Raw genomic sequence first — 17,170 nt, 5'->3', positions numbered from 1 at the left:
TATGCATGTTTTTTACTGAAGTAAAAACAAACAAACATGTTTTTCAACCTCTGGACAACAATTTTAAATCGGTTACTAAAAATCTAATGATCTGTCTTCCAACCTACGTCCCCTTCCAGAGTTAAAGCATCATATAATTGGTGGAAATGACTATGACATTATGGCTTCCTTCAGTGGATGGAGCAGATATAGAAGCCCTATATAGAGAGGAAACAAGCCAAACGCTATAAAGCCTCATTCAGACTTTGTAGTATTTGTATCATGCAACACTCAATGGTCAGGACAAACAAATGTAATCATATCATCTGCTGTAGTCTATAATATAATAATAATCTTTATTTATATGGCGCCATCAAATTCCGTAGCGTAGTTTATAAGAGTACACATAGGGAAAGATTTATCAGAAGTGACTGAGGTAAAACTGTTCTAGTTGCCCATGGAAACCAATCAGAGCTTAGCTTTCGTTTTATAAACAGCTGTGGTAAAATGAAAGCTGAGCTCTGATTGGTTGCCATATACAACTAGAACAGTTCTGCTCTCAGACACTTCTGATAAATCTCCCCCAAATTGTCTTACACCCCATACCCATACAATTTAAGTCTCCATTCCCACGTCCTCGTATTTTGAGCCCCAAGCTGGATAGTGAAGGAGAGGGGCGAGCACTGACTGAATCCAGCACCTTCAGCACGGTGTTAACCCCTAAGGACAACACACTACATAGCGGAGTATCACATGGAACGTTCCCAATTGTTGTCGAAACTTTCAGGGTTGATAAAATTTGAACAACAAGATATGTAAATTTCCAGTGATGAGATCATTATGGTTTTCTTTGATTTACTACATAAACAACATTCCATTTAAAAACCTGCCCCTGAAACAACATGGCAGCTTTAAATATTTTCTAAAATATAGCTCCCCCCCTTATCCATTACTGGGGTATTTAGATCAACTTCCTGTAGTTTCCCAAATAAAGGGGTGTCCTGGGACTTTTGACCTACTTGTTTCTTTAAAAGGAATAGTACGAAGAGGTAAAAGAGGGCCGGCGCCTGCAGTAGGCATACCTGGGCAAATGCCGAGGCCTGGGGGTGCTGAGGGGGGGGGGGCACTTAAGGATGCACATAAGGAATGCATTGGGGTGAGGAGGCTGTATATAATGAATCCACAGGAGGAGAGGGGGGCTGTTTGGGATAATAAACTAGGGAATATTTTAGGGAACAGGAGACTATTTTCGTTTCAGAATTTTTTAATGCCGCCACGTGAGTTCACTGCAAAGGGGCCCACTGAGGTTCTGTCACCCAGGGGCCTACTGAAGCCTACAGCTGACCCCCAGGTAGAGCATATCCCCATACATCATAAATTGAAGAAAGATCCCTACAGGTATTACCATATTATCAGAAACCGTGTTCTCATTAGGTGAGAAAAATGATTTTCATAAATCAATTTTTCTATAATTTGCAATTTAGTCCATAACATGCTCCGGCACAGAGCGCGCTACTAAAAGCAAATATTGGATAAAACACAATTAGTAAATTTATCATTCAGCAGTCGTACTTCATACGAGCTGAATCTGAATTTTTCTTTTAACGAAAAGCAATTGCTGGAACCATGTAGTGATATTCCCAGACAGCGATTTAAGAGATTCGCAACCTAAATTTTTTTCACTTGAAAAAAAGAAAATTTTATTAAAAACGTAAGAAACAGCAGCTTAGCAAGAAGACTAGTTTTAGAGGAAGGGAACAGATATTTCGAATCAGTAAAGATGTAACAAGCCAAAATATGGCGTCAAAACTAAAATATTAAAAATATTATGTGTTCTACACAAAGTACAGTGAAATTTTTTTAAACACATGGGGGGGGGGGGAATTCATTAAACACTTACACAAGATTTTTGTGACAAAAGAAAAAACTTCCCACACATTTATCAGGGCTTTTCGACCATTTTTGGGCACCTCAATTAAAGGGAGTTGCCTCTAGAAAAGGGGGCGGGGCTGAGCTGGAAAGGGTTTATGCCATAAAACAAGGGTGGACATCATCGCAATGATGAATTTATTGCAGCAAAACACTAGTGTTTTTAAGCTCTGCACTGTCGGAGCCAGTTACACCTTAATGAATACAGTTTTGATCACACAAAGCTGCAACATTGTTAGTAGCAGCAGGACTGTGATTTATATTTCAGGATTGTAGCTGGACATGGGGCAGAGAGAGAGAGTCCTCCCACTGCTGTGTTCTTTTCTCTCTGTATTAAAACTGCTCTCAACCTCCGCCTCTTGCTTTAATATATAACCAGAATCCTTCTACAAGCGGCTATGTCGGAGTAGGGGGAGAGGTAGGAGGGGAGCACTGCCATTGAGAGATGCAGGATGTCAACCCAGGGAAGTAACAAATCAAAGGATTATCATATCTGCAGATCCCCTCTATAATGTCTACACGCTCCAATCCTTCAATTATATCATAAACCCAGAATGGGAAAAACATTGAACCTTATGGCCACAAGTGGGAGAAGATTATCCGTACAATGATGTGAAAATTTTTGAATTTTCTGGAGAAAAAAAACATAACTGGAATTTGATTTGGCAACTTAAAATATCACCACATTACTTCTTCCCTGATATAAATATTATAGGAGTCAGAAATACTAATACTATCCCCCTACTTATAAACCTGAGGCCTAGCCTCCAGAGAGTCCTAACATACCGTGTGCGCAGTTCATAACAAGCCATGAATACAGGCACCGTTCTAGCGCACATGCGCCGAGTATTAGCGAGATGTGCAGATGCTGTATTACAACCATAGGAGGAATACATGGTGACGTTGAGCGAGGATGGGAGGTGGAGGGGTGTCTAAACTGTTGAAAAAGATGGATCATTATAAATGTATGCTTTGTTCAATTCATGGTACAGCTATTGATGTGAAACATACTGTACCCGATAGACTCACTTTAAAACAGGGGTCTCAAACTCAATTTACCTGGGGGCCGCTGGAGATAGATTCTGGGTAAGGCTGGGCCGCATCAAGTTTTCCACACAAAATGCGCTTACAAAATATCATTATTCAGATTCAAATGTCATGGCGTCTCCCAGCGCAAGGAAAGCCCCGAGCGGGGAGACGTGTTTTCTCTATGAACGCGTCCTGTGCACCGAGGGGTCCCAAGTTCCTACCGCACTGAGCCCAGTCAGGGACACTCCATCCCCCCCTCCCCCCCGGTACTTGCATCCCCGTGTCCCTCCTATCAAAGAAGATGAAGTCGCCGCTCTGACCTGCACCAAGTGCGTTCAGAGCGGCGACTTCATCTTCTTCAAGTACCGGAGGGAAGGGGATTAACCGGTTACGGGCCCTTTCCTGTTTTTTCATGTCCATTTTTCACTCCCCACCTTCAAAAATCTATAACTTTTTTATTTTTACACGTAAAGAGCTGTGTGATGGCTTGTTTTCTGCGTAACAAATTGCACTTCATAGTGATGGTATTAAATATTACATGCCATGTACTCGGAAGCGGGAAAAAAATTCCAAATGCAATGAAAATGCATTTGCGCCATTTTCTTGTGGGCTTGGATATTACGTCTTTCACTGAGCGCCCCAAATGACATGTCTACTTTATTCTTTGGGTTGGTACGATTACGTGGATACCAAATTTATAAAAGGTTTTATAATGTTTTCATACATTTACAAAAATTAAAACCTCCTGTACAAAAATTATTTTTTTGATTTTGCCAACTTTTTTATACTTTGGTGTACGGAGCTGTGGGTAGTGTCATTTTTTGCGAAATTTGATCATATGTTCAATGATATCATTTTTAGGACTGTTCGACCTTTTGATCACTTTTTATAGATTTTTTTATATTTTTCAAAATGGCAAAAAAGTGCCATTTTCGACTTTGGGCGCTATTTTCCGTAACGGGGTTAAACGCATTGTAAAAAACGTTATCATATTTTGATAGATCGGGCATTTTCGGACGCGTCGATACCTGATGTGTTTATGATTTTTACTGTTTATTTATATTTATGTCAGTTCTAGGGAAAGGGGGGGTGATTTGAAATTTATTTTTTTATTTATTTTTTATTAGAATTTTTTTTTTTAAACTTTTTTTTATTTTTATTTATACTATTTTTCAGACTCCCTAGGGTACTTTAACCCTAGGTTGTCTGATCGATCCTATCATATACTGCCATACTACAGTATGGCAGTATATGGGGATTTTCCTCCTCATTCATTACAATGTGCTATCAGCACATTGTAATGAAGGGGTTAAAACGAAATAGCCTCGGGTCTTCCGAAGACCCGAGGCTACCATGGAGACGGATCGCTGCCCCCGGGGGAGCGGCCATCCCAGGTAAGATGGCGGCGCCCATGCGTCGCTATCTTTTTGAGGCTGCCGGCAGCTTTGCCGGCAGCCATCGCTGTGAAAGCACCCGCGATCGGTGCTAGCACCGATCGCGGGTGTTACCGGTAAACCTTTGCTGCAATATGCAGCAAAGACTTACCGGCTATGGAGAGGGCTCAGCCCGTGAGCCCTCTCCATGCAGCGCGACCCGACCGCCGCCGTGAATACACGGCGGGCGGTGCTTTTCCAGGTGGGGGCCGCAAAATATTGTCCCGCGGGCCGCAGTTGGCCCGCGAGTTTGAGACCCCTGCTTTAAAAGGACATCTACCACCAGGATGAAGGATTGTAAACCAAAAACACTTACAAGCTAGTGTGTGCCCCCACCTGCCGGATCTGCTCTTCTTTTAGCCTCTTATGCCCTGGTTATTAAGAAAAAAGGCTTTCAAAAATGTGCAGATGACCCTGAAGGGCTCTAGGCTCCTTACGTGTTAATGGAGCCTGGAGCCGACAGGCTCATTTGCACAATTTTGAAAGCCAAAGCCAACGATACAGAGAATTGAAGTCCCATTCTCACTAATAGGTGTGGAGTAACAGGTCACGTGTGCCTCTGATGCTCCATTCAATACTATGGGAGTATCCAAAAGTGACAAGCACAGCACTTAGAAATAATACTAAAAAATTATCACAGGCTCCCGCATAGTCAGTGAAAGGGAATGTGGGAAGCCAATTTGTTAGCCAAATTTCCGATTCTCCCTTATTATTGAATGGACTGTCAGGTCGAGCATCAGTTGTTCTCTGGATCATTGGGAGTGCGTTTTCATAATCCGACTGCCTGACCCAGTCGATCAGATTGATATTGCCTTATCCAATCTTGGTATAACCCCTTGAAAAGGTTTTTTTAAAAGCGGAAAAAAATCATGAAAAGTTTTATCCCCACAGGAACGTGATATATAAATGTACATCATACCACCAAAAACAACTCAATAAAAACCTCATACATAAAGCACACCACAAAATACAGTTATAGAAGTGCGGAAAGTCACCTGCCGAAACAAACCGAGAAAAGAAGACAACTTTTTTTTTTTTTTCTTTTTCAGACCCAACTAATCAATTGCCTTACTAAACCACGGCCTCTCATTTCTCCTGTTGTCCTACAACATTAGATACCACGTGACACTTTGCTGGCATTATTCTGAGATCAATGCGCCACAGCAGGATAATGGCTTCATGTAAAATGCCAGGTTGTCTATAGGACTATTATTGAGTCAATTGAGGTGAGCAGATTTCGGATGTACATTAAAAGTTAATGGAGCCTCATGAATGAATGGTCAGCATGTCTCTGCTGTAAGACAAGGCCCTCTGAAGATTGGACACTTTCAGACATTGATTTGCTGAGAGATCTGCTCTCTCGCAACTTTATAGCCCTCAAATGACCGGACTGGTTCAATAAACTCAAAAATGCTTGCACAAAGACCACACGCTAAAAATAAACCAGAATATGATGGAATGACGACTTCTTCCCTGCATTTCCAAAGCAATGCAAAACTGAGATTATACTAAAGATTTGGCTTTCGGTCCATGATAATTATTTTGTCAGGTGACCCCATCCCCGAGTCAGCTCCAATTCACAGGAAAAGGTATACGTGTTTAAGTCTCCCTTAGCTGGCCTATAGTAGATAAGATTTCCAGGATCCATTGTGCTTTGAGCCATCCCGGAATTCTCACAGAAATTAATGGAGTCCTGGATGAGGTCACCCCATTGATTTCTTCTATGGGACCTCTGGGACAGCTTACATGATGGCCAATCCCAGTAGGCCTAGACAACCGTAGACCCGTAGCGTTTTTAAGCCGTTTTAAGTTTGCGCAATTAAAAACGGACAAAAAAGCATGCATTTTCAAAAAACGCATGCGTTTTAAAAAACAGATGCGTTTTTTATGATCTGAAAACAGATTAAGGCTACATTCACACGGTATAGTACGGGCGGGCAATGGCAGTGCAAGGGGAAAGGAGGAGGCGGTGAGCGCAGCTCACCTCCGCCCCTCTCTATAGAGATACATGGCTCCCGTAGGGCGCCGTGCGCCCATTGCCGTCTATGGAGTACGTATATCGGCCGTATATACGTCCTCCATACAGTAGTGTGAATGTAGCCTAAGGCCGCCTGTACCGTACCGTAGCGGGCAACAGCAGTGCACGGGGAGAGAAGGAGGAGGTGAGCGCAGCTCACCCCTGCCCCTCTCCATAGAGATGCATGGCGCACGGCGCCTTATTACGGGAAAAGATAGGACAGGTCCTATCTTTTTCCCGGGTACGGAGCAGTACGGTGTCGCACGTGTGCTGCACCGTACCGCTCCCGTAGGGCGCCGTGCGTCCATTGCTGTCTATGGAGGACGTACGTCGGCCGTATATACGTCCTCCATACAGTAGTGTGAATGTAGCCTAACTAAAAACGGTCAAAAAACACCATGTGTGACATCACCCTTATATTGGTAGTTTTTTGTAGGCCAAGTTCACACTCGCGTGCAGCCCTTCAATATTATCTTCTTTCAGTAAAACAATAATAACAGAAGTCTAATGTATCACCTGCTGATGATTGTTGATTTCAGTTTGAAACATCCCTCTGTAATTTGAGTGTAAAAATGGATGGAAAATGCTGAATTCTTCTACCCCCCCTCCCCCCCCCCCCCCATCTCAAATAAAGGAGATGGTGCAATTGGACACTAATGGGAGCCATTATAGGTCCATTGAAATCAACAGACTTTGTGACAGATCCGTGACAGATCGAGATTATCGTTTTAGTGATGGAAGATAATAATGGAAGTCCAAACACTACTGTGAACTGTGCCTTAGGGTGGTGGCACACGCGACATTTTGAACCAGTTTTTAGTCTGTTTTTAGTCATGCTTTAGTTAGTTTTTAGTCATTTTTGAAAACTCTGCCGTTTTTGTCTGTTTTCCCCAATTATCTTAATTAAAAATTGCATGACTAAAAACGGGTTCAAAATGCCACGTGTGCTACTACCCTTAGTGTGATGCCAAACATGGCATTTCAAACCTGTTTTTAAGTAGTCCGTTAAAAAAACACATGCGTTTTTTGAAAACAGATTCGTTTTTGGACGGACTGCTTAAAAACGGAACAAAAAAGGATTCAAAACGCCATGTATGGCATCACCCTAAGGGTGAAGACACACATGGCGTTTTTGGGCCGTTTTTACTAAGTGCGTTTTCAGATCGTTAAAAACCCATGCGTTAAAAAACGCATCAGTTTTTTTTAAAACGCATGCGTTTTTGTCAGTTTTTCCGAAATTGCGCAATGAAAAACGGACAAAAACACATGCGTTTTCAAAAAACGCATGCGTTTTTAAAGGACACCTGTCATCAGGTCTGTGTCACTAGTCCTGTCACCTCTACCTGTTGGAGCAGCTCACAAGGATCCCATCCCAGCTTTTATCTAGTTATTTCATACATTATTCATTGTAAAATCATCTATTTTTTATCATGTAAATGAGGCTGGTCACATGGTCAGAGGCAGTGATGTCACCCCTGTTCCCCCTCCCCTCTCCTCCCCCTGCTCATGTCTGTGTGTAATGTATAGTAAAGCATGGCTAGTGTGTGCTGCATCCTCCTAATATACAGGTGAGAGACACAGACATCAGCTACACATGAATCTGACATGTACTGCTGTAACATGGCTGCCTGGAGCTGCTGTATCTCTCCTATACACACACACAGGCTGCAGGGGGAGTGGCCAGCAGCACCAGGAAGCACACCATTATACAGCCTCACATCATTATACAGGCTGTCAGTCATGTGTATAGGAGTATCTCATACACACAGGCTGCAGGGGGTGTGGCCGCCAGCACCAGGGAGCACATCATTATACAGCCTCACATCATTATACAGGCTGTCAGTCATGCACTGGGGGTGTGGCTGTGCCTCCCACTCATGAATAGAGTGGACAGCTTGAATATGCTAATGCTTCATTGGACATTTCACAGGTCATTTGCATACAGCTTTAGGACCTCATTGCTTAGGTTTACAGGCATGTAGAGGGACAATGAAGGGACAGAGGCAATGCTCTCTAATGGCAGTTTATGAAAATATATTTAGTTTAGGGGGGTTATTTTGCATGACGGGTTCTCTTTAAAAAACGGATGCGTTTTTTAACGCCTGCGTTTTTAATGATCTGAAAACGCACTTAGTAAAAACGGCCCAAAAACGCCATGTGTGTCTTCACCCTTAGGCAGTAGAAAAGTGAAAAAAAAATTGAGAAATATAGTTTCCCATGCACCTTTGAGAGGCACCAAGTAATAATTAAGAGTGAAAAACACCTGAATAAATGAAATAGTAAATATATATATAGAAAATCTACCTCCGAAAAATTTGGTTGCCCACTGACTAGTTTCATTAGACGACTATCAGTCACCCTAAAACAGGCATGTAATGTAATCAGAATTTGCGACATGTAGTCCCAAATACTAATAAAATATCCGTTTTAGGGCAACACTATATTATAGCCAGACAAAAACTGGTAAAATGTAAAAAAGCTTATTTTTACACTATTTTTTTCAGCTTTTAAAGGGCATCTACCACCAGGATGAAAGGATTGTATGCAAATTAAATTTTCATCCTGGTGGTAGATGTTCTTTAAATTTAAAAGTAAAAATTATTAACATAAAAATAAACTACGGTAATAGGAATTCAAACATTTCGCCAAAAAAATCTGTAAAAATTTTGTTGACCAAAGAAAAATTAGAGTTGTTAAAATGATACATGCGAAAAAGGCATCTGGTTTGGGAGAACAACTGGTACGCAAAAATATTGTGAGCCTAAAGTGGTTAACCCCTTAACGCTCTGCGCCGTAGCTCTACGGCGCAGAGGTATAAGGGATGTATGAAGAGGGCTCACGGGCTGAGTCCTCTTCATACAGAGGTGGGGTTTTTTGCATTTTGCACAAAACCCCCACCGCTAATAACCGCGGTCGGTGCTTGCACCGATCGCGGCTATTAACCCTCTAAACGCCGCCCGCAAAGTCGCGCCGCCATCTTTTTTTCGATCGCCACGCCCCGAACGTCATCGGGGGGCGGCGATCGGTTACCATGGTAGCCTCGGGTCTTCTCTTGACAGGAGGCTACATGGTTTATGCAGGTTCGTTACAATGAGCCAGTGGCTCATTGTAATGTAAGACCTGCAAAAACGCCATATATTGCAATACTGTAGTATTGCAGTATATGGTAGGAGCGATCTGACCATCTAGGGTTAATGTACCCTAGATGGTCTAAAAAATAGTGAAAGAAAAAAGAAAAAAAAAGTTTAAAAAATAAAAAAAATTAATAAAATATTAAAAGTTCAAATCACCCCCCTTTCCCTAGAACGGATATAAAACATAACAAACAGTAAAAATCACAGACATATTAGGTATCGCCGCGTCCCAAAATGCCCGATCTATCAAAATATAAAAACGGTTACGGCCGGCGGTGACCTCCGAGGCGGGAAATGGCGCCCAAATGTCCGAAATGCGACTTTTACACCTTTTTACATAACATAAAAAATGAAATAAAAAATGATCAAAATGTCGCACAGACCTCAAAATGGTAGCAATGAAAACGTCGCCTCATTTCGCAAAAAATGACCCCTCACACATTTCCGTGCGCCAAAGTATGAAAAAGTTATTAGCGTCAGAAGATGGCAAAAATTTTTTTTTCTTTTTTGTACACATTCGTTTAATTTTTGAAAATGTATTAAAACACAATAAAACCTATATAAATTTGGTATCACCGCGATCGCACCGAACCAAAGAATAAAGTAGGCGTGTTATTTGGAGCGAAGAGTGAAAGTCGTAAAAACTGAGCCCACAAGAACGTGACGCACGTGCGGTTTTTTTTCAATTTTTCCACATTTGGAATTTTTTTTCAGCTTCGCAGTACACGGCATGTTAAAATAAATAACATTACGGGAAAGTAAAATTTGTTACGCACAAAATAAGCCCTCACACAGGTCTGTACACGTAAAAATGAAAAAAGTTATGGATTTTTGAAGTTGGAGAGCGAGAAATGAGCCGGAAAACCCTCCGTCCTTAAGGGGTTAAAGAAAGACTACAAACCTAAACATTTAAGGTTTAGCGCTGTATAGGGTACAAAATAGTCATGTTTTTCTAATCCTGGTTCTCTAAACCCTTTAATGGAAAATTTTTACCTCATTAAAAAAAAGAAAACACACAGAAAAGATCTGACATTGTCACTGGTTGACGTTGCTAGGTAACAAGTAGATTGATATGCAAGACAGACTGGACTTTACTGAAGAAATTACACACCTGAGATGCACCTTAAATGACAAATTTGGAACATGTTCCAGAAAGTGTCAAATAATCCATTGGTTACATAAATAGATTTGGAAGCCGCCTTTTGTATAGGCAACTAGTACAGGAGCCGAGGGATTCTTGTTGAAGCTACACACCTGTAAAAACTAATGAGTGACCCTACGTAGACTGCATGAATAACTGGGGTTTCTCCAAAAAAATAGACAGATCATGTCATAAACATTATATACACCGAACAACTGCGAAAAAATGCCTTCAAGAAAAATACAAAAAGAAAACTGTGATAATAATGAACACTTCAGATTACTGTCAGTAATGGTAAAAGTTTTAGAGACCGAGTGCCCAAACTACAACCAAAACCAACTTTTTTGGTTGACATTCAGAAGTTCTGGGGGTCACAGAACGCAAACCAGTTACCTCAGTGGGCCCCAGTAACATAGAATAAGTGACCCCCATCACTACCGGCTGCGCCACAACCAATGACATTAACGACCCTGGAACATAATAGGACCAATGTGTATTCTACAGGGAAATCTATTCTATCCAAAAAGATACCAAATATATTTCAATACCATTATATTATGGATAATCCATAGTCTTACTGCACATGAGAGTACAGGCAGTCCCGGGTTACGTACAAGGTAGGGTCCGGAGGTTTGTTCTTAAGTTGAATTTATATATTCTATAATTGTAGATCCAGACAAAAAAAATAAATAAATAAAAATTTGGCCCCAGTGACAACTGGAGTTTAAACATTTTTTTACTGTAATGGGACCAAGGATTATCAATAAAGCTTCATTACAGATACTTTACAGCTGATTATTGCAATCTAGGACTATAGTAATGCATTCAGAAAGCTTCACCAGAGGTCAAAAGGGGTCTGTGTGTAACTATGGGTTGTCTCTAAGTCGGATGTCCTTAAGTAGGGGACCGCCTGTATAAGAAATATGGCAATTCCGTTTTCTATACAGTAAAGGTGAAGTGTGCCTCAAGTGGAGGGCTCAAAAGTATTTATTTCTAATATACCACCCATACTCAACACCCATTTCATTTAAAAACGAGAAGATTTCCGTCTTCGGCCCAGTTCACACCTGTGTTAGGAGTTTTTTTCCATTGTACTCTCTGTTTCAGGAGATCACAATGGAAACAAAATAACACAAGGACTTCTGTTGGGGAGGATGGGGGGGGGGATGACAGAATGTCATGTCAAAATTGAGACACAGGCTTTACATGTGGTCATAGAATTATCAAATCAGAAAACCTAAAACAACACACCAGCACAACAGAAACCTCCAAGAGAACATAACACATCACAAAACTCTGTACCAAACACAACTGACACTAGTGCATTATATGGTTCTGCACACAAGATTTGTCCACATGATGGGGTGTCCACAGCGCGCACCAACATCATTGTTGAGCCCCTGTATACCAAGGGGAACCCAGCTGGACCAGAGCACAAGAGAGAAGTCTTTTAGATCTCCCTAATAAAAAAAAAGTTGTTCTAAGAAGTAAATAAATAAACTGGATATGTCACAAGTCCCACAGAAATGTGAATAAGCAGCGAGGATGGCGGCACCATCATCGTTGCCCACTTTATATGTGTGAGATCTATCGGACCGAACCTAGAACTACTGAACTGACATGCTGAGTTCAGTACAATAATTCAAGGTTCAGCCCGGGGTATCTCAAATGAGCAAAGAGCATAAATCGTGTTCGGACCTCTGGATGTCTAAATAATAATGGAAGTCTTAAGGATCTATGGAAATGTCCATTAATTTCCATTTTCATCACTTCTGTTTGCGCCTGTTAATTAAGGGGAAAAAAATCAGACGTAAACTACAGCATTATTTATTGCGTTTCAAATAAAGGAAAAACAAAAACCATTGAAAGCATTGTAGCAGATCCTTTAGACTTTGTTATAATTGTCGTTTTATCGTTTAGGCCCCATTCACATTGCTGTCATGGGGACATATATCCATATATATTGAGCTATGTTCGTGTTAATGTAAGCCAAAAGTGATCTGTCAAGATGTCCACTGATTTCAATGGACAATTAATGGATTCTATTAGGGTCCGTTTGGTAAATTGGACAAAAGCTGCGGCACTTTTTATTTTACTACTCATATAACGGTAGACAAACAGAAGCGATACAAACGTACACAAAGGGAAGCCATTAAAAATATTAACAGATCCTTTAGACCCGTTAACACCAGCATTCGGACTCCATTATCATCTTCCGTCTCTAAAACGATAATAACGAGGGTCCGAAAGGTGACGTGAACGGTTAAGTGTAACATAAGCTCCTCCCACAAGTTAATGGGCTTCATAAACATGGCCAACCCCATACTCGTCACAGTATCGCTAAACCAGTGCAAATTCATCTGATCTATAGGATCCATTGTTATACCTGAAACAAACCGAACCGCGACACAGAAATCAGAACCATCTGCAATTTTTTTTTTCCCCCCATCATAACTTTTTCACTTTTGACCCAGTTTCGTTTATTTCCGAAGCCGCAGCTGCCGATTATATCATTATGTGTCTGATTGTGCCATCATTAGTATAAGTGGGGCAATGTGTCAAGAAAAATTCCCTGACAGCGCACAAGACTTCCAGGGCGTGGGAATTTTCTTGACTTCTGTACACAACTTGTTGTTTGAGGTTAGCCGCAAGTGTAAAAGGGAGAGTGTAATAAACGTGGTGGTGGGGTGGGGGGTACTGACCATTTCTTAGTGCATTCCACCATCAGCTCCTGGTACGATGCCACAAACTGGAACTTGGAAGCATGTTTGCCCACACGCTGCAACCTCTTCCACACTGAAGCCATGATCCGGGAAGAGGTGGGGGAGAGGAAATTAAGACGTCTTCTCTCTAGGTGTTTAATCCTTACAAGGTGGTCGGCATGGGAAGACGGAGGCAGCGCTCAGCAGAGACAGCAGCAGCAGCAGATCCCACTTTACAAGGCAGACAGCCAGCTCAGGAGACTCCTGCATGGCTGAGGGAGAGGAAGTCCCCGGTGCATGGAAAGTCAACCCTCCTCCCAGGCAAAATGACGTGGACTCTGTAGAGCTACACTGCTAAAGACAAAGGAGGAAGAAGGGAAAACATTGCAGTTAATATTTGACATCACGCAGCAATCTACTAGTACGAGTCCGGCGTGATCGCTTACAAGGCAACGCACAACTGGGAAACATCCCCCTCCTCCCAACTAGAATCAATTGCAGATCAACAAGAATAATCAGCGCGCCTTCCTGCAACATTGACGGCAGATCAGACCTTATTATTGACACATAGGAAGCCACAAACATATCATTTGTATCAATGATCACACCCCTGGCATCTATAAATTACAACAGTGTGTGATGAAACGTATCGGAGTGATGCCATCCGGGGCGTCTGTCCTACACAAATAAAAAGGACCATTTTTACAAGTCAACCTAATAGATTGTAATCTCTCGCACGAAGCGTAAACTCATTCCCATTATGTCATTACCCTGTAACGTCTTGTTTTTTTTTTACATACGTAACGGGTGATCTGCAGAATATGTTGGCGCTATATAAAGCTTTATTAGTAGGTGCATAATCCTCGGAAACTAGGTTTAGTATCCCCCATCCAAAAAAAAAAAAAGAGTAATATTGTAACATTATGCATTCATGATTGTTGCAATTCTGTACCTTGGCATGGGTGCCCACTGTACCCGCCATTGGATAATGCAATTATTTTTTGGAAGCTAGGTTTAGTATTACCCCCCTCCCCCCCCAAAAAAAAAAAGTAATGGGGTAACCTTGTGCATCCATGATCGTGCACCATGGATGGCTGTGATCAGGGGTGCCCGCTGTACCCGCTGCCGGTGCGTAGACTTTATCAGACTTTAGTGTCATGTGTATGGGCAGCACTGGAGGAGTCCCCTTACTCACAGCCCCCTCCTCCTGTCACTACAAGCTGTCATCTGCTGCTCCTCATCATTAACCCTTGCCTGGCACACAGTACCATGCACAGGATGGGCATAAAAGGGGCACAGAGCCATGCACAGGGCTAGCAGTGCCACACAGCACACAAGGAAAACATGCAATCAGCTTACCTCCTCCTCCTGCTGCTCCTGCCCAATGGGGCATTTAATCCCCCAGCCCCTGATCCTTAGTGTGGATCCCCCATGCCAAGCCTGGTGCCACTTCCGAAAGCCCCTTCTCCTCCTCCAGGCCAGGAATAATTGGTATGCAGACAGAAAGGTGGAGCCCCCCTTCCCCGGCCCTGGACTCCAGCACAAGCCTCCGTGCTAAACCCTCCCTGCAAGCCCGAGCCCGCTCCTCCACCGCCGCCACTGCCGCTGCAGCTCTCCACATTGGGCACCCAGCAGCATGGATACTGTGCAAAGATTGGCCCGCCGCGCTGTCACTCAAACGACGAACCAATCACCGCTGAGACAAAACAGGGCGGGGTTTGCCAATCTTTTTTAAAGAGCTACGCTTAGAAAAAAGCCGACAGACAGTGAACGCCCCGCCTCCTAAGGAGAAAGCCAGGTGATTGGTCGAACGAACGAGCTGACAGAACCTTGTTTACGATATAGAGAGCGATGATTGGATGCTGCCCCTGTCAGTCATAAAAAAAAACACTTTTACTTTTTCGCTGAGATTTAGCGGCCAGTGAAGGAAACATTGTGCCGCACAGATAGATGAGAGATTGAGTTGGGTGTGAATTAGTACTTGACTACCGCAATGTGTTACTCTCCATCACTTGTTCTCCATCACAGTCCCAGAACTGGTGCGACACAGGAGTAAAGTCTAAACACTTAGACCAAATTTTAAAAAAATAAATAAATAATAAAAATAATAATAGTTTACTGATAGATCTGGTTTTTGCAAGAACAATTAATTGTGTGAAATGAAATATTGTTTCATTAAATTGCATTGCAGTGCATTACCAGAGCCCCTCCATGCTGTAGCTTCACAGGCTGTTACAATGAGCAGGACAGTTCTCATCTAACTCCCTGCTCTCTCTCTCTCTCTGTGTAAATCTAGCAGCAGCAGGAAGTGCAGAGTGGGGGACAGGGGGGCATGGGGAGTCTGCTCATTGTAACAGCCTGTGAAGCTACATCATGGAAAGGGCTTTGGAAACACCCAGCTGAGCTCTTCAGGGTCATTAGCATATATAGAAAGTAGATATTAGAAGGAAAGAGACCATAGATAAAACATATAAGACAATTACCACAGTCACGGTGCCTGGAACTATGATTGATTTTTGATGGTAGATTTCCTTTAATAGAACTGGGAAGCTGGAAAAATATCTATATGCAGTGAAATTGACCAAATTGAAGAGCTTCAAATTTAAGGCTTTCACATTGTGCTCCAAATGACAGCTCTTCTTTATTCTTTGGGCTAGTACGATCATGTAGATGCCAAATTGATATAGTTTTTATTATGTTTTAATACCTTAAAAAAAAACCCTTCAGTTAAAAGAATGTTGCCGTATTGCCAAATTCTGCGGCCAATAACTTTTTCATACGTCGGTGTACAGACCTGTGCAGTGTGTTCTTTTTTTTTTCAAGACGAGTTTATGTTTTTATTGCTAATATTTTCGAGACTGTATGACCTTTTGATCACTTATAATTAGGACTTTTTCAGAAATCTTCCCAACAGTTCAGATTCCCTGTATCCGTTCCTTTTGGACTGGCTTTAATCCTGCATCTTGTCATTAGGCTTCCGCAAATAGTCTTGAAAAGGCTTGATGTTAAGGGGACTGCCTTACAATATAGCCAAGAGGCAACGTTTTCCTTGTCCCACCCTGGAAAACGCTTTGGCATATTTCCCATATACTGAGTGTATACTGAGTAGTCCTCATTGCCTCTGTGAAAAATAAGAAACAGTCTGATCCCTGAACCTCAAGCTGCATCATCATTTATTAACAATTTTCCATGTGCTCCTACTGCTGAAGTGTCGCGTTACTCGCTATGTAACCTGTCTGCTTTTCCAGCCGTCTAGTTACCATAACACAGGCATCGATGGCCATAGCGAACAGAAATCTGAGCGACTACATTGTGCCAAGTTACTTATGCCTAGTGTTTGCTAAACCCCAAATATTCTTCAATGAACATGAAACATGAGGACATGAATATAAACATAGGACCTTGTTTAGTTCCTTTATGTATGTCCAATTCATTGTATTCTATCTGAGAGCAACACACAAGGTGGGGAATTCAGCAGTACACCCTCACCCTCCAGATAATAGGACATATCCAGTCAAAATGCCATAGATGTATTTGATGGATTAGACTACCATAACTGAGTACACCTTCCTACTATCCCAGATTGAGCGGGACAGACCCGAATGCAATGGTAAAGCAGGAAGCCACCTTTTGTCTCACTTTCGGATTACCAAAAGTTGAGTGGTATGTATTTAGGATTTATGCTTACTGCGTGATTACATGATGCCCAAACTTGAATCAGGCTGCCATGTAATGCTAGGCAATTTGCTGATGAGTTGCTATGGTTCCCAGAGACCTATCATTAGATTGCTAAAATTTTAAGGCCT

The 17,170-nt window shown here is 42.1% G+C and overlaps 1 protein-coding gene across 6 annotated transcripts in view; it reads right to left on the bottom strand.

Moving 5' to 3' along the window:
- EHBP1 (EH domain binding protein 1) overlaps positions 1-14,985 on the bottom strand; it is a 241,545-nt gene extending 226,560 nt beyond the window's left edge. For 5 of the 6 annotated variants that reach the window (XM_072140370.1, XM_072140374.1, XM_072140372.1 and 2 more), the window contains exons 1-2: positions 14,724-14,985; positions 13,365-13,718 (exon numbers count right to left, since the gene is read on the bottom strand). In XM_072140370.1, coding sequence (XP_071996471.1) covers positions 13,365-13,468 — 104 coding nt within the window. In that variant the 5' untranslated portion in view covers positions 13,469-13,718; positions 14,724-14,985. The remainder of the gene's footprint in view (positions 1-13,364; positions 13,719-14,723) is intronic. The other variant, XM_072140371.1, reaches the window with a different exon arrangement.
- Between the last annotated feature and the right edge of the window lie 2,185 nt (positions 14,986-17,170).

The sequence above is a fragment of the Engystomops pustulosus genome, chromosome 3 (genome assembly GCF_040894005.1).
Source record: "Engystomops pustulosus chromosome 3, aEngPut4.maternal, whole genome shotgun sequence".
Classification (NCBI taxonomy): Eukaryota; Metazoa; Chordata; class Amphibia; order Anura; family Leptodactylidae; genus Engystomops; species Engystomops pustulosus.
Note: the sequence above shows the minus strand (reverse complement) of the source record. Positions and strands in the feature narration are given on the sequence as shown.